The sequence below is a fragment of the Mobula hypostoma genome, chromosome 28 (assembly GCF_963921235.1).
Source record: "Mobula hypostoma chromosome 28, sMobHyp1.1, whole genome shotgun sequence".
Classification (NCBI taxonomy): Eukaryota; Metazoa; Chordata; class Chondrichthyes; order Myliobatiformes; family Myliobatidae; genus Mobula; species Mobula hypostoma.
Window position 1 is genome coordinate 6,700,443 of NC_086124.1, and position 25,688 is coordinate 6,726,130.

The following is a 25,688-nucleotide window of genomic DNA, read 5'->3' on the forward strand; positions in this document are numbered from 1 at the left end:
AGGTGAGCCACTTTCTCTGGCTAATTTGTATGCTTCTTCTTTGGAATTGATACTATCCCTAATTTCTCTTGTCAGCCATGGGTGCACTACCTTCCTTGATTTATTCTTTTGCCAAACTGGGATGAACAATTGTTGTAGTTCATCCGTGCAACCTTTAAATGCTTGCCACTGCATATCCACCGTCAATCCTTTAAGTGTCATTTGCCAGTCTATCTTAGCTAATTCACGTCTCATACCTTCAAAGTTACCCCTCTTTAAGTTCAGAACCTTTGTTTCTGAATTAACTATGTCACTCTCCATCTTAATGAAGAATTCCACCATATTATGGTCACTCTTACCCAAGGGGCCTCTCACGACAAGATCGCTAATTAACCCTTCCTCATTGCTCAAAACCCAGTCCAGAATAGCCTGCTCTCTAGTTGGTTCCTCGACATGTTGGTTCAAAAAACCATCCCGCATACATTCCAAGAAATCCTCTTCCTCAGCACCTTTACCAATTTGGTTCACCCAGTCTACATGTAGATTGAAGTCACCCATTATAACTGCTGTTCCTTTATTGCACACATTTCTAATTTCCTGTTTAATACCATCTCCGACCTCACTACTACTGTTAGGTGGCCTGTACACAACTCCCACCAGCGTCTTCTGCCCCTTAGTGTTACGCAGCTCTACCCATATCGATTCCACATCTTCCCAGCTTATGTCTTTCCTTTCTATTGCGTTAATCTCTTATTTAACCAGCAACGCCACCCCACCTCCCCTTCCTTCACGTCTATCCCTCCTGAATATTGAATATCCCTGAACGTTGAGCTCCCATCCCTGGTCACCCTGGAGCCATGTCTCTGTGATCCCAACTATATCATAATCATTAATAACAATCTGCACTTTCAATTCATCCACCTTATTACGAATGCTCCTTGCATTGACACATAAAGCCTTCAGGCGCTCTTTTACAACTCTCTTAGCCCTTATACAATTATGTTGAAAAGTGGCCCTTTTTAATGCTTGCCCTGGATTTGTCGGCCTGCCACTTTTACTTTTCTCCTTTGTACTTTTTGCTTCTACCCTCACTTTACACCCCTCTGTCTCCCTGCACTGGTTCCCATCCCTCTGTCGTGAACTAACCTCCTCACGCCTAGCCTCTTTAATTTGATTCCCACTCCCCAACCATTCTAGATTAAAGTCACCTCAGTAGCCCCCGCTAATCTCCCTGCCAGGATATTGGTCCCCCTAGGATTCAAGTGTAACCCGTCCTTTTTGTACAGGTCACACCTGCGCCAAAAGAGGTCCCAATGATCCAAAAACTTGAATCCCTGCCCCCTGCTCCAATCCCTCAGCCACGCATTTATCCTCCACCTCATCGCATTCCTACTCTCACTGTCGCGTGGCACAGGCAGTAATCCCAAGATTACTACCTTTGCGGTCCCTTTTCTCAACTCCCTTCCTAGCTCCCTATATTCTCCTTTCAGGACCTCATCCCTTTTCCTACCTATGTCATTGGTACCTATATGTACCACGACCTCTGGCTCCTCACCATGTTGTTTTCCATTGGCAATAATGGCTATGGTTGCTCTTGGCAAATTTTTCTACCAAATTGATTTGACATTCCTCCTTCTGGGCAGTACCTCTACGAGACGGATGACCCGTCATTATCAATATTCTTCAGAGATTGTCTGCCTGGCATCAGTGGTCACATAACCAGGTCTTGTGATATCTGTGCATATCCCCTGCAAGCGGCCTTAGTGCTACACCTGCCCATACAGCTTCTCCCTTATCTCCATTCAGGGCCACAAACAGTCCTTCCAGGTGAGACAACACTTCACCTGCGCATCTGCTGAGGTCGTCTATTGTGTCCGGTGCTCCCGATGCGGCCTCCTCTACACTGGCTATACAGCTGCCGCAAAACAACACGATATATGCCAGCGATATTTAACCTGACTGATTCTGAATTAAGGAGGGTGGGGGCAACTCCTTCAGAAATGAGTCAACTCGTTCACTGAAAACTGCACACTTTTAAAGTGCTACATGCTCCCTGGGTTGAGCAGCAAACCCGATACTGGCCTCGGTAAATGTGCACGGCTGCAAAAATTAAAAAGTGTCTCTGAGCGAGAGAGACACAGGAAGCCCACTCCGAACTCGGTTACCAGCACCGGGACTTAACCGGTCCAACACACATGGTTGTGAGTCGCCGGCAGCCGTCACATGATCCCGAGAAAACTCTGAACCAATGCGAGGGCAAAACTCCGAAAACTGTTCACTTCCGTCAATGGGAGGAATTTTTCGGCAACTTTTTTGGGACGCAAACTTCAGTTTGTGTTAACTCGGAGTGCGTGGCCCTCCCTGTGGAGGGGGGTGCGCCATGGATGAGGTCTGGCAGTATCAGTTTCGCATTATTTTGCTGGGCGACTCCACGGTGGGGAAGTCTTCCCTGCTGAAGCGCTTCACCGATGGAACTTTCAGCGAGGTTCAGGACCCCACGGTGGGAGTGGATTTCTACGCCCGCGTCCTGGAAGTGGAGCCGGGCTGCAAGATCAAGCTTCAGCTGTGGGACACCGCCGGCCAGGAGCGGTTCAGGTCAGTGAGGCGGATCGCCGTCCTTTCGCGCAGCGCAACCCTCCCAGACCTGCCGTGCCTTCGGGAATACCTTCCATAAATGCTGTCCCGAGGGCTGGGTCACTCTTGGCAGCTGCCTGCCAGTCGACTACCCGCTCCCCGTCTCTCTGTAAGGCACGCAAAAATGCTGGAGCAACTCGGCAGGTCCTGGACAGGAATAAACAGTCGAAGTTTCGGGCCGAGACCCTTCAGGGTCTGTGTTTATCCTGCCCGTCTCTCTCCCCGCCCTTCTGTCAAATACTTCCGCCAAAAACCTCATACAGGATTAAAATATAAAGAGTAAGTCTCTCTACGAGTCTTTCGAGATCCTGGGAACCCCCCACCACCCCACCTCACCTCCCGAAATGTCTTCCCACCAACACAGTAACGCACTGCGGCTGCATCCCAAATCCGGGCGAAATAAGCGCCCACGGGTGTGATACAGATGTCACGATGAAGGATCTCGGCCCGAAACATCGACTGTTAATTCCCCCTCTTCGTGGATGCTGTCTGACCTGCTGAGTTCCTCTCGCAGTCTGCGTGCGTTGCGAGCATCTGCGGGACACCTTGTGTTACAGATGCGATCGTCTCTTTGGGAAGTGGATCGGGACAGTGGGGAGATCTCCGTTGTTTGGTTGGTGAACATTTCGTATATATATTCCAGAGTTCAAGTTTAATTACACAACCTGGCTCGGAACCAACCTACTGTACCCTCTATTGTGCCTACTGTCTTGTTTATCATTTATTGTAGTGCCTGCACTGTTTTGTGACACTTTATGCATTCCTGGATAGGTCTGCAGTCTAGTGTAGTTTTTGTGTTTTATCTTACGTAGTTCAGTGTAGTTTTTGTATTGTTTCATGTAGCACCATGGTCCAGGAAAAAGTTGTCTCATTTTTACTACGTTCTGTACCAGCAGTTATGGTTGAAATGGCAATAAAAAGTGGCTTGACTTGACTAATTATCATGAAAACCCATGAATACAGCCAAATGAAACTGCTTCTCTGGGGCCAAGGTGCAAAACACAGAGCCAACACACAGCACCAGGCACGTATAAGATCATCAGTAAAATACGGTCACACGAAAAAAAATAGTCCAAGGCCCTCAGTCCATGAAGGTTGCAGCTGTCTGCAGTGGAAAACAATACAGCTTGTCTTCTGCTGAGTGAACACTGGGGGGCAGCACCGACTCTAGTTTGCACCAGCTCCGGTGCAGCGTTCCGACTCCGACACCTCTCTCCTGGATGGATATAAATGGGCGACACAGCGGCTTGAGGCCTAGTCGTCACTACGACTGGGACCACGCAGCTCGCTGCAGTGGCATCTAAGTAGTTTCATGTTCAAGCATAATCTGTTCCCATTGACAGCACTAAGTACTCTGATCTCACGGTATCAGAGATATTCCCTGAATTCTACTCCTCCCACATCACCCTTCCCTGCAACTGAACACTCCCTCTATTTTTTTCTTAAACAGCTGTGCAGACCAACCTTTACTTTGAGCAGGAAATTTTTACTCAGTCTGAAAAATGTGCAGCTTTTTAAATGTTTTTAGTAATAAGCATTCCATGGATATTTAGAATAAAAATTGAAAAATCACATACTTCTGATTTATTAATCGAAGGGTATAGTGAAATACAGTACACCAAAGGTAACCTTTCACATTTTGTGAACTTTTTCTCTTCTGCTTTTATTAAAAATCCATTGTAGATAAACACTGTCCAGATTAAGTTTGCATCCAGGTGAAAGATGTGTCTTAGATCGTTCAGAGGTTCTAGTGTGTTTCTGGGTTTACATTTGATTGAATTTATAAGACTGAATCCACATTCACAGTCAGCACTAGAAGCTTGAAATGTTCCAACGATGTCAACTTGTTGACAATTTTTCAAATTCTTCGTTTCTGAGCACGTAGCTCAACATATCAGTTCAAGTCTTAAGTGAACTAGTCTTAACTTTCTCAGAAACGGCAAATTTGAAATCACAGCATTACTGCGATATTTTTGAAGCAACACTTTTGTCATAATTCGTAGTAGGGGCTGAGTTCAGCAGTCTAGCGGTTTATTAACGGTGAGCTACCGACTTCCATTCTGTGTTTATTGTTGCAATTTGCAACAGTGTTGTAACTGTTTGACAATGAAAATAAGTTTGAAGCTCCAAAATGTTTCAAAGTAAAGGTATGCTTGTCATTTAGAAAATGAATGGATTTTCTTTGTACTGTATTAATAAATAAAATCAAAAGTATGTGAGTTTTCAATTTTAATTCTAAATATTCATAATTAATTACAAGAGTATTTCACAATTATTTTAACAGATTTCAAAATTATATTAGCAACATATAAATGAAATGTGAAGAGCCAAAGGCTATGTGTGCAGGAGCATTCCAGTTACTGCAGGGCTATACATCTGCTCAGCTTCGAGGGAACTGAGACTAATTCTCTTTCTAGGTTCTGGCGAAGGCTCTTATAGCTGAAGCATTGACTGTTTCAAGTTCCACAATTGCTTACTGATCTCTAGAGTGTTTCCAGTATTTCTTTGGGATTTCCAGTGTCTGCGTTTTGTTACCTTCTTTACCCGACTGGCATGTTCTGGAATTTGTGCTCAAGTTTCTAGAGTGGGCCTTGAACTCACAACTCCTGATTCAGAGGTAGCTGTGCTGACCACAGAACCACAACTGCCGCCTTTGGATAAATGTAGCATCACTCCTGTGTTAGGTGTTTGGGATTGCAGAAAGATCTATCACCAAGAAACACACAGCACTGTTGGAAAGTGTGGTTGTTTGAGATTCTGTCGCCTTCCTGTCAACTTGACCAGTCTGGCCATTCTCCTCTCACCTTGCTCATTAACAAGGTGTTTTCACCCGCTCACTGGATTTTTTTTGTTTTTCACACCATTCTCTGTAAACTCGTGAGACTGTTGCACATGAAAATCCCAGGAGATCAGCAATTTCTGAGATACTCAAACCACCCCATCTGGCACCGACAATCATTCCACAGTCAAAGTCACTTAGATCACATTTCGTCCCCATTCTGATGTTTGGTCTGAACAACATCTGAACCTCTTGACCTCCAGCATGCCTTTATGCGTTGAGGTGCTGCCACATGATTGGCTGATTAGATATTTGCATTATTCCAGGTCCAATCTAAGGTGTAATTATTCAGCCATACATATTTTTTACAATTACAAAACACAGCTGGTTACAAAGAACATCAAATACTGGAAGACTATCCCATCAGCGAGTTAATGATAGCGATGAAACTGGACTTGTGTTGTTGCCTGGACTTACCGTGTACCATTCAGCGGTGTGCAGTGCTTGCCATACCCTGTTGGATATTGGTAATGTAGAATACTGTGAGTCCAGTTCACTGGTTTATCGGCGAGACCAACAGCAGGGAAGCTGCGCTACCTTGGTTGAGGCAAGGACTAGACCCTCATGCCACAGGGTCACCTGTTGGAGCCACTCAGGAGAGAGAACGGTGTGGGAGAGAGCAGAGGCCTGTGCGGACGCGCTAGAATCTGTACTGGGTTGTGGGCTGGCCCGTTCTGTTCGTGCTGCCCTCCAGTGTTCACTCAGCAGAACAACAAGCTGGGCCAAGACAACTTACCATCTACAGTTATGCCACTCAGGGGACTTGGGATATATTATTCTTTTTCTCTTTCACTGTATATTTCTCTGCTAACATAAATATTATGTGCTATTTGTGCTATGCGTTGTGTGCTGTTGGTAATGCGTCTTGCACCTTGGTCTTGGAGGAATGCCATTTTTGTTTGATGTATTCATGGCAGGGTGGAGATACATCTCGACCAAAGAAGGTGTAATGGACTCCTTCTCTTCGCTAGCCCACAGGTCACCCTTGGACAAGGTGTAGCACCCGCTTAGCCCCAACCTCTGATCAGGGTCACATGAAGCCATGGGAGCAGGTGGTGGATGGTCATACGAGCAGCTGGTGCACATCACAAGTCCTGGTTATGCGACCACTGAGCCCAGGCAGACAATCTCTGAAGAGTATTGATAATGGCTGGGGTTACCCGTCTTGTAAAGTCACTGGCCAGAAGAAGGCAATGGCAAACCACTTCTGTGGAAAAATTTGCCAAGGACAAGCAAGGTCATACGACCACGATTGCTTCTGTTATATGACACGGCCCATAACGACGATGATGATATTCATGTATGGTTGAGTGATAGTTAAATTTGAACTTGAACTTAACACGCAGGTGTACCTAATAAAGTGGCCACGGAGTGTATGTTCTGTGAGAATCTGTTGTTTTACTAAAGCTGGCATAAGACTGGCAGGATGCTTAACGCTAAGGTGCTCTGGGTTGTATTTAAGGCGGAGGTTGGTAGGTTCTTGATTATTCAGGGTGTGAAGGTAGGAGAATGGGGTAGAGGGGGAGATTCGGCATGACATCCAAAACTGTGACAAACTTCTACAGATGTGTGGTGCAGGGTACATTGACTGGCTGCATCATAGACTGGTATGGAAACACCCATGCGCTTGAACGAAAATCGGACAAAATGTGGATACGGACAGGTAAAGCATTGAGCGACCATTGAGCGCATCTACATGAAACGCTCTAGCGGGAAAGCTGCATCCATCATCAGGGGCCCCCACGACCCGGGACCTGCTCTCTTCTCACTGCTGCCATCAGGAAAAAGAAACTTGCTGGGCCAGGTTCAGGAACAGTCACCACCCCTCAACCATCAGGCTCTTGAACCAAAGGGGATAACTCCACTTGCCCCATCACTGAAATGTTCCCACAATGCATGGGCTCACTTTCAAAGGCTCTTCATCTCATGTTCGTTCTCCCATTCTCTCATCCATTCTCTCTATCTCTATCTCTCTCTCTCTCTCTTTTTCTTTCTTTCATCTCCTGCACTCATTGATTCTGTTACGGTTATCTTTCAATAGATTTATTGAGTATGCTCACAAGGAAATGAATCTCAGGGCAGAAAATGGTGAAATATATGTACTTTGATAATGAATTTTCTTTGAACTTTGAAATGGATCAGCCATGATAAAATGGCGGAGCAGACTCCATTAGTCAAATGGCCCAAATCTGCTCCTAAATCTTATGGGCTGCTGGAGAATATGGTATGAGTAGGATCATCCTGTTGTATGCCCCTTTAAGAAGCTCGTTTGTTTTGTCTGATGCACTTTCCTCATTCTGACTGCATTAAGTCACCAAACCACAACTCATCTGTCTGCCACCGGTGACGTGCCTGGAACACGCCTGCCCTGTGTACTTTCACCCGACCGTAATCCCCACTGGAATATAAGTGCCCTTTTTTACTGACTTTCAAACTATATAATAAGTGACTTTATTTTGATTGTGGGCTGGGTGAAGCCATTTCTGTTCGTAAATATGAACAAGAAAAGAGTGTTGCTCGGATTTCCTGCATCTGCAGATTTCCTCTTGTTTGAGAAAAGAGCTGTGCCTGTTTTTCTTTTGGAGAGGTGAGAGGAAGGTTAAGGGGGATAGATGGACTGCTTATTTCTTTAAACACGGTACGGATAAAGGTGTTTTTGAAATAGAGGGTCCTACTACAAAGATACATGCCCTTCTGCCCGACTAGTCAATAGGCAATAGACAATAGGTGCAGGAGTAGGCCATTCAGCCCTTCGAGCCAGCACCACCATTCACTGTGATCCTGGCTGATCATCCACAATCAGTACCCTTTTCCTGCCTTCTCCCCATATCCCTTCACTCCGCCATCTTTAAGAGCTCTATCTAACTCTTTTGTGAAAGAATCCAGAGACTTGGCCTCCACTGCCTTCTGAGGCAGAGCATTCCACAGGACCACAACCCTCTCTGTGAAAAAGTTTTTCCTCAACTCCGTTCTAAATTGTCTACCCCTTATTCTTAAACTGTGGCCTCTGGTTCTGGACTCCCCCAACATCGGGAACATGTTTCCTGCCTCTAGCGTGTCCAATCCCTTAATAATCTTATATGTTTCAATCAGATCCCCTCTCATCCTTCTAAATTCCAGTGTATACAAGCCCAGTCGCTCCAATCTTTCAACATAAGACAGCCCCTCCATCCCGGGAATTAACCTCGTGAACCTACGCTGCACTCCCTCAATAGCTAGAATGTCCTTCCTCAAATTTGGAGACCAAAACTGTGCACAATATTCCAGCTGTGGTCTCACCAGGGCCCTGTACAACTGCAGAAGGACCTCTTTGTTCCTATACTCAACTCCCCTTGTTATGAAGGCCAACATGCCATTAGCTTTCTTCACTGCCTGCTGTACCTGCATGCTTACTTTCAGTGACTGATGAACAAGGACACCCAGATCTCGTTGTACTTCCCCTTTTCACCATAGTCCATGCTGACCATGGTGTCCAGCCAGCCAATACTGATTTCAGATGTTTGGCCTATATCCCTCTAAATCAGCGGTTCTTCACCTGGTGTCTACGGATCCCTCGGTTAACGCTGGGGGTCCATGGCATAAAAAAAGTTGGGAGCCCCTGGGCTAAGCCCTGCCCCTTCTTGTATTTCTTAAATTGCTTTAAAAAGTTCTGATTGTACCTGCCTCCTACACTTCTTCTGCCTGCTCATTCTACACCCTCTACGTGAAACAATTCAAAGTACATTTGTTATCAAAGTATGCATGCAGTAAACAACTCTGAGATTTGTCTTCCCCACAGACAGCCAGGAAACAAAGAAACACGTGGAACCCGTTCAGAGGGAAAAAACATTCAAACCCCACCCCCCCCACCCAATGCAAAACCAAAGCAAATTGTGCAAGTGGTAATGGAGAAAAGAGCTAAAAACACAGGATATAATTGCAAAATCTAAAGGCATATTTCAGTTCAGCTCGGTGTTCCTTATCGACAGTCTGCCCCGATTCAAAATCACTGAAATTAGCAACAAAAAAAAAGTGACCAGTAAAACTAGGAACTCATCATACGTGAGTTAGGGAACAAAATCTGTGGTGGCCAGTGCGATCATGTTTGCTGTTGTGTGCTGGGGCAGCAGGCTGAGGGTAGCAGACACCAACAGAATCAACAAACTCATCCGTAAGGCCAGTGATGTTGTGGGGATGGAACTGGACTCTCTGACGGTGGTGTCTGAAAAGAGGATGCTGTCTAAGTTGCATGTCATCTTGGACAATGTCTCCCATCCACTACGTAATGTACTGGTTGGACACAGGAGTACATTCAGCCAGAGACTCATTGCACCGAGATGCAACACAGAGCGTCATAGGAAGTCATTCCTGCCTGTGGCCATCAAACTTTACAACTCCTCCCTTGGAGGGTCAGACACCCTGAGCCAATAGGCTGGTCCTGGACTTATTTCCATCTGGCATAATTTACATATTACTATTTATGGTTCTATTACTATTTATTATTTATGGTGCAACTGTAACGAAAACCAATTTCCCCCGGGATCAATAAAGTATGACTATGACTATGAATTAAACTTTGCTCCGACGCTATCCCCAGACAGCATCGAGGGAGAGATCGATCATTTGAATGCAAGGACCTTCCCTCGGGAGCAGCAAACAAGAGGGAGGGAGAGGCTGCCACACGCAGACACCTTCCTCCGGCAGCAGCGAGCAAGAGGCTGGTAAACAGCACTGAACACTCACTCGCCCTCCGCACCCACCTCGATGATTTCGATCTTCCTGGACGCCTTAGTCAGCGAGATCGGTGAGATATGGAGTCGATCGTGGGCTCGCAACCTGTCTCCTGGTTTACTGGCCGTGCCGAACGCTGTGGCTGCAGTTTCGTGGAACCCTCTCGGAGTCAGCAAAGCCCCAGATCACTCGATCGGCCCAAAACCACTCTGCCAGAGTGTAGATCACTGGCTCCCACAGTAACAGAACCACCTTTGAAAGAAAAGGAAGACACAGAAGAATTGAAAGGAGTAACTTCATAAACCGTCCTACCGTCCTGAGAAGGGAGGGGACGTCGACTCAGACCATGAGAGGCCTGCGTCAGGCATTTTCATGCCTTACAAGGCGCAGAGTGGAAGTCTGTGTGGGGCGCCACTCCCCGCACAGACACTAGAGCAATGTGTGGTTAAGTGCCTTGCTCAAGGGCACAAACACGCTGCCACAGCTGAGGCTCGAACTAGCGACCTTCAGATCACTAGACGAACGCCTTAACCACTTGGCCACGTGCCCACGTGACAAACCAGTCAGAAACGAGCATGGTCTGGGTGGTGAGGATCTCTGATGGTGGATGCTGCTTTCCTACGACAGCGTTTCATGTCGATGTGCTCAGTGGTTGGGAGGGTTTTACCCGTAATGTACTGGGCCGAATCCACTGCCTTTTCTAGGATATTTTGTTCAAAGGCATTGGTGTTTCCAGACCAGGCCATGATGCAGCCAGTCAATATGCTCACTGCACATCTACAGAAGTTTGCCAAGGTTTTTGATGTTTTGCCAAATCTCCGCAAACTCCTGAGGAAGTAGAGGCACTGTTGTGCTTTCTTCACAATTATATTTACATGAGGCATCCAGGACAGGTTCTCTGAGATGGTGACACCCAGGAATTTAAAGTTACTGACCCTCTCCTCCTCTGATCCTGCAATTAAAACCAGCTTATGGACCACTGGTTTCCCTCTCCTGGTGTACAATCATTTCCTTGGTCTTGCTGACATTGAGTGAGAGGTTGCTTTTATGACACCACTCAGCCAAATTTCTGATCTCCTTCCTGTATGCTGATTCAGCACCAACTTTGATACAACCCACAAGAATAGTGTCATCAGCAAACTTGTATGTGGTGTTAGCCACACAGTCGTAGGTGTTACGTGCGTAGAGGAAGGGGCTGAGTACGCATCCCTGCAGTGCTCCTGTGCTGCTGGAGACGTTGAGGAGGTGTTTTACCAATCCGACTTGACTACGGTCTGCAGGTGAGGAAACCCAGGATCCAGTTGCACAAGGGGGTACTGAGGCCTAAGTCCTGGAGTTTTCTGATTAGTTTTGAGGGGATGATGGCATTAAGTGCTGAGCTGTGATCGATAAAGAGCATCCTGATGTATGCATCTTTGCTGTCCAGATGTTCCAGGGTCGAGTGAAGAGTCAATGAGATGGCATCTGCTGTGGACCTGTTGCTTCGGAAGGCGAGTTGGGAATGGATCCAAGTCGCCACTCAGCTTCATCATCAGCCTCTCAAAACACCCCACGACTGTGGATGTAAGTGCCACTCTTCAATAGTCATTAAGGCAGGTTACCATGCTCTTCCTGGGCACCGGTGCGATTGAAGCCTGCTTGAAGTACCAGAGCGAGAGGTTGAAGATATCCGTGAACGCACCAGCCAGTTGGTCAGCACAGTTCGTCAGTACTTGGCCAGGTACCCGTCCGGTCCAGATGCCATCCTTGGATTCACCCTCCTGACAGCAGTCCTCATGCCAGCTTCGGATACTGTGACCAAAAGATCATCAGAAGATGTGGGGGTTCGCGATGGTTGCTCCCTGTTCTGGTGGTCAAAGCGAGCAGAGAAGGCATTGACCTCATCTGGAAGCAAATCCCTGCTGCCCCCCACATGTCACTTGATTTAACTTTGTAGGAGGTTAGAACATTCAAACCCTGCCATAGTTGTCTCGCATCCCTTATTGATTCCAGTTTGGTCCAGTATCTCCACTTTGCCCATGAGGTGGCTTTCCAGAGATTATACCTGCACCTCTTGTAGCATTCTTGATCTCCACACTTGAAAGCCTCTGATTTGGGTCTCAGCAGGTTCCAGATTTCATTGTTCATCCAAGGCTTCTGATTGGGGAAAGTCCTGAATGATTTTGTGGCAACGCACTCATCCACAGCTGTTTGAATAAAGTCTGCAATGACCCCGATGTAGCCATTCAGGTCCTCAGATGTGTTCTCGAACACGGCCCTGTCTCTTCCGATTCAAAGCAATCCTTTAACCATTTCTCAGCTTCCCACGACCAACTCTTAATTGTCTTGATCTCTGGAGCCTTAATCCTCAGGCTCTGTCTGTATGTAAGTGTCAGGAGTACAGCCAACTGATCCGACTTGTGACTTGTCAAAATGCTGTCTCGGGAAGGAACGATGGGCATTCCTTATCGTAGTGAAGCAGTGATCTAGTTTGTTGGGCCCTCTGGTGCAGCAGGTTATATGTTGGTGATAATTCGGCAGGATTTTCTTCAAACAGGCCGGGTTATCCGACTAAAATTTTAAACGCATCAGGGTGGGCTGTTTCTTGTCTATAGACAATGCTGTGCAGTGCTGTGATGCACTTTGATAATAAATTTACTTTGAGCTTTGTTATGGAGTGTTGAGTGCAAAACGGACTTTGTCAACCAGTGTAGCCTCTTGCCGATGAGGACGCACTGCATAGCGCCAGACTTACGTACTGCCTACTGTCTCTCGCTCCACCCTTTCCTTCATCCTCCTGGAAACTTGCTGCCTTTCCTCGATCTCTCAGCGCTACTACAATAAGTAACGGTGGAGGGTTGAGGACGGGCGGGATCTGCAAGTGATCCAACGCACTGTGAAGGCTGAGGGCCGAGGTTTTGGAATTGTAAGAGGCTACGCAAGTTCAAATTGAATTGTCATTCAACCAAACACCTCAATACAGTCAAATGAAATGGCATTCCTTTGGGGCCATGGTACAAAATACTTTAGCAACAGTCACTCACAGTACACAGCAGTAACGTGGAAGCAGGTCCGCAGGTTTGGCAAGAGAGAAAACACCGGCTACGAATAAGCATATTAGGAAAGAGGACCGGGTCGAGACAACAGAGACTTACGGAGAAGAGGAGTTCGCTGGGTAATACCGTTCCGGCTGACCGGAAGTGCACTGAGAGCGGTAAGCGTAAAGGAGTTGGGTGCTTACTGATCTGGTTAACAACAGATGGTGCAATCCGGGGTATATTACGATCGAGGAACGTGTTTGCACACAGAGAGTGGTGAATCTGTGGAATTCTCTGCCACAGGAAACAGTTGAGGCCAGTTCATTGGCTATATTTAAGAGGGAGTTAGATATGGCCCTTGTGGCTACGGGGGTCAGGGGGTATGGAGGGAAGGCTGGGCCGGGGTTCTGAGTTGGATGATCAGCCATGATCATAATAAATGGCGGTGCAGGCTCGAAGGGCCGAATGGCCTACTCCTGCACCTATTTTCTATGTTTCTATGATATTGAACTTTTTACTGTTGGACTTCGGCCACATTCCACCGAGATACAACACTGGGCGTCACGGGAGGTCGTTCCTGCCTGTGGCCATCCAACGTGCAGCTCCTCCCGTGGAGGGTCAGACACCCTGAGCTAATAGACTGGTCCTGGAATTATTTTCCATCTGGCATAGTTTGCATTTTGTTGTTTGATTGTTGTGGTTTTTGTATTGCTATATTTACGCTCTATTCTTGGTTGGTGCAGCTGTAACGAAACCAAATTTCCCTCGGGATTAATAAGGTATATCTATCTATCTATCTATCTATTAATCATTTATTTACAAACAGTAAAAGATTCAACCAAACATCTCAGTCCCTGAGTTACACAAACTACAAAACTAAATATTGAACAATCACTTGGCTACGAGTTCGGAATCTGGAGCAAACCTCCCCGTTGGTCCTTCAGCACTGCTCGTGACCTCATTGTGAAGAGGAGCCCTGGAGACAAAAGGAAAGAGGCCAAGCCCTCGCTCGTGCCATTCTCATACCCCTGAGGCGGCCAGAATGGGACACCGCTGCCTGGCACACGGGGCAACCAGTGGGAAAGAGCTGCTGCATCCTTCAAATGGGCCCATCGATGCCCGGCACGTTGGAAGCGGCTTTCGACCAACGAGTACACTAATCACATGACTCGCTGATGGGGTAGACTTGCAGTACTTCAAGTTCTTAATGTTTGGAAGGATCTGGTGATCGTAAAGAAATTCCTTTAAAGAAGGACAGTAGCAACTTTTGTTGATCCCGTAGAAGCTTCTCCAATTGAAGGCGCTGCCATCTTATCGGAGCTGGAAGGAACAGAGAGGAAATTTGTAATAAAAGAGAAGGACTAGAAACAGGCATTAATTCAGCATGATCTAACTTAATATTGAAGAATTACCCTGGATCCAACTTACTGAAGTCATTACAAATAGGGAAAACCAGCAGCTATTTTTTGTTTGGGAGTTTGAGGAGACTTGGAATGTCACCAAAGATTCTAGCAAATTTCTACAGATGTACCGTGGAGAACATTCTAACTGGTGGCATCACCGTCTGGCGTGGAGGGGCCACTGCAGTGGATGGGAAAAAGCAGCCACTCCATCATGGGGACTAGCCGCCCCACAATGGAGGACATCTTTAAAAGACGATACAGTATCTCAAAAAGGCAGCATCCGTCATTAAGGCCCCCCATCACCCAGGACATGTCCTCTTCTCATTGCCACCATCAGGGAGGAGATGCAAGAGCCTAACGTCACACACTCAATGTTTCAGGAACAGTTTTTTCCCCTCCACCATCAGATTTCTGAACAGACAATGAACCCATGAACACTACCTTACTGTTTTTCTCTTCTTGCACTGCTTTATTAAACTTATAAAATATATTTCTTATTGTAATTTAAAATTATGTTTTTATGTATAGTGCTCTTTTTTTTATATGTAAGACTCTGCCCAGAAGAAGGCAATGGAAAAGCACTTCTGCAGAGAAATTTGCAAGAACTATCATGGTCATGGAAAGACTGTGATGGCCCACGTCATACGACACGGCACATAATGAATGAACTCCACTGCTGCCGCGAAGACAACATACGTCGGTGATGTTAAACCGGATTCTGACTCTGAATAGTTCTGTTAAACTGAGTAGTGACCCAGCCCCACCCACCAGCTGCTTGAGTGCTAATGAACCTGCGATTTGGGGAGATCTTACAGTCAAAGCTCCCTAGAGAAATTGATTAAATTATCTGTTAAAACTTGAGGACCATTACCAAGCGAAAAGTGCTCTCTTAGAGGGGCAGTACGGAGGAGATAGTGCATTGTCAGACAAGATAAAAAAAATGTACGAAACAGCAAGAGTGCCTCATTAACACGAGAGTTTCAGCAGATGCTGGAAATCCAGAGGAACTCACACAAAATGCTGGAGGAATTCAGCAGGTCAGGCAGTATCTATGGAGATGAATCAATAGCCAATGTTTCAGGCCGAGACCTTTCTTCAGGACCGGAAAGGGTGGGGGAAGACGTCAGAATAAGAAGGTATGGGAGTGAGGAAGGAGGACAAGCTGAAAGGTACCTTGGGGGATGTGAGGAGAAATGTTTTTTAGACAAATTGTGATGATGAGCTGTTGGCGCGTGGCCAAGTGGTTAAGGCGTTCGTCTAGTGATCTGAAGGTCACTAGTTCGAGCCTCAGCTGAGGCAGCGTGTTGTGTCCTTGAGCAAGGCACTTAACCACACATTGCTCTGCGACAACACCGGTGCCAAGCTGTATGGGTCCTAATGCCCTTCCCTTGGACAACATCGGTGGCGTGGAGAGGGGAGACTTGCAGCATGGGTAACTGCCGGTCTTCCATACAACCTTGCCCAGGCCTGCACTCTGGAAACCTTCCAAGGCGCAAATCCATGGTCTCACGAGACTAACGGATGCCTGTAAGATGATGAGCTGGAGCCCACAGGGCCTTCAAAAGGAAACTGAGTAGTCACTTGAGAAAATAAAGACTTAGCAACACACACAAAATGCTGGAGGAACTCAGCAGGCCAGGCAGCATCCATGGAAAGGATGAAACAACTGACGTTTCTGGCTGAGACCCTTCATCAGGACTGGAAAGGAAGGAGAGAAGTCAGAGTAAGATGGTGGGGGGGAGGGGAGGAAGGTGATGGGTGAATCCATGGGGGGGGGGAGGGGGTGAAGTAAAGACCTGAGAAGTTGATGAAAGAGATAAAGGGCTGGAGAAGGGGGAATCTGATAGGAGAGGGCAGACCACCAAGGAAGAAAGGGAAGGGAGAGGAGCACCAGAGGGAGGTGATGGGCGGGTAGTGAGATCAGGTGAGAGAGGGGAAGCAGGAATGGGGGACGGTGAAGGAGAGAGGTTGGGGGAGGGATTACCAGAAGTTTGAGAAAGGCTATAGGGAAAGAGTGGGAAAAATGGGACAAGAGATTCCGCAGCTGCTGGAAATTCAGAGCAACACACAGAAAACGACGGAGGAACTCAGCAGGTCAGGCCGCATCCATGGAAATGAACGAGCCAATGTCGTTTTGGGCCGAGACCCTTCCTTCGGTACCTCTCTATTTTTGTTGGGTGCTGTGCACGATGGGACGAAAGGCCTGTTTCTGTGCTGTGGTGATAGTAGTGCGATCACTCGAGTCGAGGGTGAGGATCCCCTGAGGGTTTGTCTGTCGGTGGGTCTGCAGGAGGCTGTAGAGGTCGAGCCAGGATCCACACGTTCTGGTGCAGTAGGTGTGGTGGCTGTGGTCAGTGGTCGGGTCTTTTAGTTGTTCAGTCTCTCCTTTCACAGCTGCCGATTGGTCTCTGCAGCACAGCGGAGATTGTTCTCATGTAGTGCAGCTCCCTCTCAAACAGATTTCCTCCAAGTGTATCTATTGAGTGCATTCCCTTCGCAGTTTTTAGATGTAATGTTGGATTTCTTCAGGCTGATTTTGATGTTTTCTTTGAAGTGCTTCCTTTGCCCACCAGAGGGCTCACTGACCTCCCTTCAACTGGGAGTAAAGGAAGATCGTGACTGTGCTACCTCCAGATGGTTGGCAAACATACTGCGATTCGAGGAGTGCCTCTTCAGATAGTAGGTGGAGGTGATTGTCAAGGATACCGTAAGATATTGGAGCAGAATTAGGCCATTCGGCCCATCGATTCTGCTCCACCGTTTCATCGTGGCTGATCCATTTTCCCTCTCAGCCCCAATCTCCAGCCTTCTCCCCCTATCATAGTCATAGTCATAGTCATACTTTATTGATCCCGGGGGAAATTGGTTTTTGTTACAGTTGCACCATAAATAATAAATAGTAATAGAACCATAAATAGTTAAATAGTAATATGTAAATTATGCCAGTAAATTATGAAATAAGTCCAGGACCAGCCTATTGGCTCAGGGTGTCTGACCCTCCAAGGGAGGAGTTGTAAAGTTTGATGGCCACAGGCAGGAATGACTTCCTATGACGCTCTGTGTTGCATCTCGGTGGAATGAGTCTCTGGCTGAATGTACTCCTGTGCCCACCCAGTACGTTATGTAGTGGATGGGAGACATTGTCCAAGATGGCATGCAACTTGGACAGCATCCTCTTTTCAGACACCACCATCGTCCCTCATGCCCTGACCAATCAAGAACCTATCAGCCTCTGCCTTAAATAAACCCAAAGGCTTGGCCTCCACAGCTGCCTTGAGGCAATGAGATTAACCACCCTATGGCTAAAGAAATTCCTCCTCATCTCCGTTCTAAAAGGACGCCCCTCTATTCTGAGGCTGTGTCCTCTGGTCTTAGACTTCCCCCACTTCCACTCTATCGAGGCCTTTCAACGTTCGATAGGTTTCAATGAGAAATCCTCCCCTCTCCCACCCCTGTTCTTCTAAGTTCCAGTGAGTTCAGGCCCAGAGCCATCAAACAAGCAAACACTTTGCGTGTTGTTGAGAGGAGGGTGCACATTGGTGACAGCGTGCTGCACATTATTATGAAAGGTCTCAGCCTGTCGCATTCCCTCTATAGACTGACCGTTCATCTCACTCTACCTGACCTGAGCGTCTCCAGCTTTTGTTATGTGTTGTTGTGATGTGGCCGACATGTGCAGTCAGAATCAGGTTTAATATCACTGTTATATGTCCTGAACTTTGTTCTTATGCAGCAGCAGTATGTGAGAACAAAACTATAAATTACTGTAAGTATATATATTTATATATTTTAAAAAGTTAAATAGGTAATGCAAAATGAGGGGAAAAAAATCAGAAATCGGATGGCAGAGGGGAAGAAGCTGTTCCTGATCCGTTAGTGTCTGCCTGCGGACTTCTGTACCTCCTCCTTGACGGTAGCAACGAGAAAAGGGCATGACCTGGGTGGTGGGGGCCTTTAATAATGGACGCCGCCTTTCTGAGGCATCGCTCCCACACGATGTTCTGGATACAATGGAGGCTAGTCCTCCTGATGGAGCTGACTGAGTTTACAACTTTCTGCAGCTTATTTCAATCCTGTACAGTGTCCCCCCCCCATACAAGACAGTGAGCAGCCAGTTAGAGTACATCTGCCGAAATCTGTGGGTGTTTTCATTGTAGTACCAAATCTCCTCATACTTCTAATGAGTCGTGCCTTCTTTGTAGCTGCATCGATATGTTAGGCCCAGGAGAGATCCTCAGGGATGTTGGCACCCAGGAGCTTGAAATTGCTCACCCTTTCCACTTCTGATCCCTCTGTGGACTGGTGTGTGTTCCCTCACCTTTCCCTTCTGAAGTCCACGATCAACCCCTTTGGTCTTCCTGACATTGAGTGTGAGGTTGTTGCTGGAGGCACGGGAAGCATTGAGCTCCAGCTGACTCTCAGCACCTTTGGGTTTTGGTTACAAGGAGTGACTCTACATTCCTCAGTTGACATGTTGGTTCTTGTCCCTGGTTCAGACTCGGGCCTCATCAAGGCTACAAAGCGAAATGAAGACAAACTGACGCCACATTTCAAGCGTGATCGAATTTGGAGAATTTCCAGACGTTCAGCGTCCAACTCTGCACCAACCTTGATAGCATATGTGAAACGGTGATTTCTACAGTCAGAACCCGGCTTATTACCACTGACAGATGTTGCGAAATTTTAAACAGAAGATTCTTCAGCTCAACACACACAAGATGCTGGAGGAACTCAGCAGGCCAGGCAGCATCCATGGAAAAAAAGTGCAGTTGATATTTCAAGCTGAGACTATTCAGCAGGACAACCCTAATGTCCTGACGAAGGGTCTCGGCCTGAAATGGCGACTGTTTACTCTTTTCCATGGATGCTGCCTGGCCTGCTGAGTTCCACCAGCATCTTGAGTGTGTTGCTTGGATTTCCAGCATCTGCAGACTTTCTCTTGTTTGAGATTCTTCAGATGATGGAAATTCAGAGCAACACACACACACACACACACACACACACACACACACACACACACACACAAAATGCTGGAGGAACTCAGCAGGTCAGGCAGCATCTAAACCAGGGGTTCCCAACCTTCTTTCTGCAATGGAGCCTTACCAATAACTGAGGGGTCTATGGTGAGGAATAGAGAGTCAGGATATCAGGCCGAGACTGTTCAATAATTGTGAAAATTTGTTGATTTGTGGCAGCGCAGTAGTACAGCGCGGAACATTAAAAAAGTTATATGTTACAATAAGAATTATTTTAAAAAATGAACAAGTAGCACAAAACGACAGCAAAATAGTGAGATGGTGGTCATGCATTTTGGTAGAAGAGTTAAATGTGCAGACTATTTTCTAAATGGGGAGAAAATCCGAAAATCTGAGATGCAAAAGGACTTGGGAGTCCTTGTGCAGAACACCCTAAAGGTTAACTTGCAGGTAGAGTCAGTGGTAAAGAAGGTAAATACAATGTTAGCATTCATTTCAAGAATACAAGAGCAAAGCTGTGATGCTGAAGCTTTATAAGACACTGGTGAGGCCTCACCTTGAGTACTGTGAACAGTTTTGGGTTTTTCTTTGGCAAGGGTTCAGAGGAGGTTCACAAGGATGATTCTGGGAATGAAAGGGTTATCATATGTGGAATGTTTGATGGCTCTGGGTCTGTACTTTAGAAGGATGGCGGGGGGGGGGATTCTCACTGAAATATTTTGAATATTGAAGTGCCTAGACAGAGTAGATGTGGAAAGGATGTTTCTCATGGTGGAGGAGTCTAGGACCAGAGGGCACAACCTCAGGATAGAGGGGGATCCATTTAAAACAAAGATATGGAGAAATTTCCCTACCCAGAGTGAATTTGTGGAATTTGTTACCACAGGCAGCAGTGGAGGTTAGGTCATTGGGTGCATTTAAGGCAGAGATTGATCGGTTCTTGATTAGATATAGCATCAAAGGTTACGGAGAGAAGGCCAGGGAGTGGGCTGAGGTGAGGCAGAAAACAATCAGCCATGGTTGAATGGCAGAGCAGATTCAATGGACCAAAAGACCTGTGTCTTGTGGTCTTGCGTCAACAATCACAATACTCACAGTTGGATAGGGTTGCAAAGAAAGTTTTTGGCACGTTGTCTTTCATAAGTGAAAGTACTGAGTATAGGAGATGAGATGTTATATTGAATTTGTGTTAGATATTGGTGAAGCCTAATTTGGAGTATTGTGTGCAGGTTTGGTCACCTACCGACAGGAAAGATGTCAATAAGGTTGTAAGAGGGCAGAAAAAATTTACAAGGATGTTGCCGGGTCTGGAGGACCTGAGTTGTAAGGAAAGATAGAACAGGTCAAAACTTGATTCCTTGGAATGTAGAAGATTGAGGGGAGATTCGATAGAGGTATACAAAATTGAGGGGTATAAAGAGGGTAAATGAAAGCAGGCTTTTACCACTGAGGTTGGGTGGGACAACAACCAGAGGTCATGGCCTAAGGGTGAAAGGTGAAAAGTTTAAGGGAATTTGTTCGGGGGAAACTTCTTCACTCAGAGGGTGGTGAGAGTGTGGAATGAGCTGCCAGCACAAGTGGTGGATGCGAATTCAATTTCAACATTTAAGAGAAGTTTGGATAGGTACATGGATGGGAGGGGTATGGTTCCGGAGCGGGATGGTGGGAGTAGGCAGTTTAGATGGTGCAGTACAGTCCAGATGGGCTGAAGGGCCTGTTTCTGAGCCGTACTTTTCTATGGCTCTATGATTTTGTTTCCCTGAACACTGGATGATTTAAGATGACCTTGTGTTTCAGATCAATTACCCGGTCCTACTATCGCAACTCTGTCGGGGGGCTTCTGATGTTCGACGTGACCAATCGGAGGTCGTATGAGAACATCAAGGAGTGGCTGAAGGAAGTCAACAGGCACGTGTATCCCCAGAGGACCATCTTCGTCCTGGTCGGCCACAAAAGCGACCTGACCGACGACCGGGAGGTGTCCCGCGAGGAGGCCGAGAAGCTGGCAGACACACTGGGCCTGAACTACCTGGAGACTTCGGCCAAAAGTAACAGCAACGTGGAGGAGGCGTTCGTGAAGCTGACAGCGTGCATTTACGAGTCGATGAAAGGGGGCGAGATTGCACTGGAGGATGGCTGGGATGGAGTCAAGCGAGGATTTAATCCGAGGGCACTGGATCGAGGGAAGGAGGGAAAACAAAGTGACTGTAATTGCTAACTGGTTCAAGTTAATATCAGAGAATGCATACAGAATACAACCTGAAATTCTTACTCTTCACGGACATCCACGAAATCCCTAAGAATGAATGATAAATAACTTATTGCAACTGAATTACTTGTAATAGACATATAGTATAATATTCATCAGAGTTACTTCCCATGATAAGCTGTATATCAGGCTTCAACTAAGCAATTTCTGACCTTTGAACTCACTGTCATTGGGGACTGAGCTTCAGTAATTTAGAACATAAGACATAAGAGCAGAATTAGGCCATTCCGCCCAATAACTCTGCTCCACCATTCTATCATGGCTGATTTTTTTTTATTATCCCTCCCAATTCCATTCTCCTGCCACTTTCCCGTAACCTTTCACACTGTTACTAGTCAACAGCCCGTCAACTCTGGCCAGAGATCATCGGTGAATCTGTGGAACTTGGGGCCACAGCCGGGTGTGGAGGCCAAGATATTGGGTATTCCCACCGCTGCCTGTAAGGAGCTTGTATGTTCTCCCTGTGGCCGCTTGGGTTTTCTCCCGAGTGCTCCTATTTCCTCCCACAGTCCAAAGGCGTACCGGTTGGTTGGTTGGTTAATTGGTCATTGTCACTTTTCCCCTGACTAGGCTATGATTAAATTGGTTAATTGATGGGTGGTGTGGCTCGAAGGGCGAGAAAGGCCTTTTCCATGCTATATATCAGTAACTAAATAGTTAAGGCAGAGGTTGATAGATTCTTGATTGGTCAGGGCATGAAGGAATACAGGGAGAAGGCAGGAGATTGAGGCTGAGGGGGAAAATGGATCAGCCATGATGAAATTGTGGAGCAGACTCGATGGGCCAAATGGCCTAATTCTGCTCCTATATCGTATAGTCTTAAAAAATACCAAATGACTTGTCCTCCACAGGCATCTGTGATGATGAACTCTACAGATTCTCCCTCCTCTGGTTTAGAGATTTGTTAGACGATCACTTCACACGACTTGCTGTGTTTGATTAGGTTTTAGACATTGCAATGCCTGATCGTGAGCTTAACGGCGGGAGATGTTTTTTTTTTAACTTTTAAGTTACCGAGTCACTGAGGAAATCCACCGGAATCGGATTTTTAAATGCCTTGCTTCTCTGAATATTGCAGGCCAGTCATTCCTATGTTAATATATGTTACAGTTTTGCATCATTGTGATTTATTCTCAGTGCTGTTTCTGCTGTTGTCCTCTGGACTCGTGCTGCAAGACGCCTTTTATAGTTGCATCTGGCCAGCCCGGTAGTGTGTCGGTTCGCACAACGCTTTACAGTACAGGTGACCCGGGTTCAATTCCCACCGCTGTCCGTAAGGAGTTTGTACGTTCTCCCTGTGACCGTGTGGGCTTCCTCCGGGAGTTACAGCTTCTTCACGCAGTCCAAAGACGTACCGGTCAGTAGGTAAATTGGTCATTGTAAATTGCCCCGTGATTAGAGTAGGATTAAATCGAGGAATTGCTGGGCAGCGTGGCTGGAAGGGCAGGAAAGGCTTCCACCCTGTATCTCAATAAAATTTTTTAAATTCCTCTTTGTTAAAGGCCTTTGAAAGGAAGCTTTGCAATGCAGGACTGGTCAGCAACGGTCAGCAGGCTGGATGGAGAGCGAGGTGTCTCCCAGTGGAGGTCGGTTGTAGGGGATTCACAGCCCGTTCCTTAGTTAGAGCCTTCAGCAATTTGGGCATCGAGGGAGAGAGGAAGAGGAGAGCCATCCGCAGTACCACCGATGCGGCAGAGAGGGCCTCAAGATGGCTGTGGCTCAAAAGAGGGGAGCCAAGGAGTCATAAGTAGCTAGCCATCTGGACACAAGCTGGGGTCTGATCAGCCCCGGCTGGGTCACCTGGAGGAGTGTGTATGGTGTTGAAAGACCCGAAACACCCGATGATTCCAGGAACATCACTGAAGGTGTGTCCAGAAGCATCAATAGACGTATGTACACAACTTAAAGGCACAACACTTAGCGCTCGGTAACAGCTGACCAAGTCTCTGTGCGAACGCTATCTTAAAAACGCCATCAGTAACAAAGCAAGACTGGCATCTCCTCTGAACCTAGGGCGCTACAATAAAAGCAAGGATGTGTCTCTGGGGCTTTGTGCCAGGGCAGAGGGCAGGAAAGGGCTGAGGTACCAAGGAGCCACACTCGAACTGAGAGGAGAGCACGAATGACTCCATGTTAAATAGAGTACGTTCACCATGTCAACTGGTGGCCATAGACATGATGAACCAAATGTATCAACAACTGCAAATGTCACTCTTTTGTTTGCTGTTAATTGGATGAATTAAAACAATGTCGTGTTTCAGATTGATTATCCTGTCTTACTACTGCATGTAAAGCAAAGGGAATGAAATCTGATATAGTATCAGATATGTTAATCCTGCTACCATTAAATCATAATGATTAGTTTTTCCTGCTCCCTTTGTCTTGCAACATAGATCAATCTTAGGTGCTTAATGTGATCAAGAGGTTCAGTTGTTGATTAGACCAAACAGCTGAATGGGGACAAAATGTGGTCATGCTTTCGTTGGGACTTTTGGCTCTAGTTGCCCCACTGTCCAATGATCTGACCTTCTCTCTCACGGTTTGCTTTAATTCCCTTCCGCGCCTTCTGGTACATCGGGCGGCAACCGTCCCGTTTCTGTAGCATTTTACGAGGCCGAGTTGCTCGCTCGACGCTCAGCCCAGCCCGGGTGGAAAGCGAGCAAGGTGCTGGCCGGATTCGAACCTGAGACCGCCGGCCTCGAAGTCCGGTGCAGATGCCACCACACCACCGGCCGGTTTAGGTAATATGATCAGACATTTAACAATGAGGAAGGAGTTCACTTGTCATTGAACCAAAAATATGTTGGTTTATTTATTTATTGAGATACAACGCATATAGGCTCTTTCCACACCGCCCAGCAATCTCCCAATTTAATCCTAGCCTAATCATGGGCTATATTCTATCCTATCCTAGCCAAGACAATTTACAATGACCAATTAACCTACCCAACCAGTACGTCTTTGGACAGTGAAAGGAAACCAGACCACATGGAGAACATACAAACTCTTTACAGGCAGGAGCAGGAATTGAATCCGGGCCTCCTGTACCACAGAGCATTGTGCTAACCGCTACACTACCATGCCACCCCTGTATATAGTTAAACGAAACAGTGTTCGTCCAGGGCCAGAGTGCAAAGTACAGTACATACACTCACACACGGCACATATAATAGAATACAGAGCCGCAAATTAATATCAGCACAAGTGATAGGATGGCTGGGAAGTGCTTCTGCTGGATTCGTTTCTTGGACTCAACAGCCTGTCTGCCAACTGGAGCAGGTCTTAATGAAATGGACCAGTGCTTCTGCAGAAAAAGCTTGCTTCATCCCCAGAAAGAGACCATTTGGCCCATCAAGTCCACACCAGCTCTCCAGTAGAACAATCCTACCAGTCCCAATCCCTCTCTCATATTCATGCAGCATGTTCTACCATTTCTCTCCCATCATTTCCCACGGTTGTTCTGTCACTTACAGTAAAGTGGACGATGCCCTCTTCGAAGTTCAAAGTAAGTTTATTTTCAAAATCCATATGTATCACCATATACTACTCTGTGATTAATTTTCTTGCATTGGAACAAAGGAATACAATGGAATCAGTGAAAAACTACACAAAAGACTGACAATGTGCAAAAGACAAACTCTGCAAATAAAAAATAAAACTAATAATAATAATTTTTTAAAAAGAAATAAATAAATAATATTGCAAACGTGTTGTAGGGTCCTTGAAAGTGAGTCCACAGGTGCTGGAGGAACTCAGCAGTTCAGGGAAAGAGAACAGTCGATGTTTCGGGCCGAGACCCTTCATCAGAACTGGAGACAAAAAGATGAGAAATCAGAGTAAGGAGGTGCTGCCTGGATTTCT

At 46.5% G+C, this 25,688-nt stretch overlaps 1 protein-coding gene across 1 annotated transcript; it reads left to right on the forward strand.

The window, feature by feature from the left end:
- The first annotated feature begins 2,194 nt into the window (after window positions 1-2,194).
- LOC134338767 (ras-related protein Rab-39B-like) lies at window positions 2,195-25,488 on the forward strand. The gene is made up of 2 exons (XM_063034815.1): window positions 2,195-2,574; window positions 21,356-25,488. Exons 1-2 carry the CDS (start codon window positions 2,360-2,362, stop codon window positions 21,774-21,776), a joined length of 636 nt encoding a protein of 211 aa, XP_062890885.1. The 5' UTR covers window positions 2,195-2,359; the 3' UTR covers window positions 21,777-25,488.
- The last annotated feature ends 200 nt before the right edge of the window (window positions 25,489-25,688 follow it).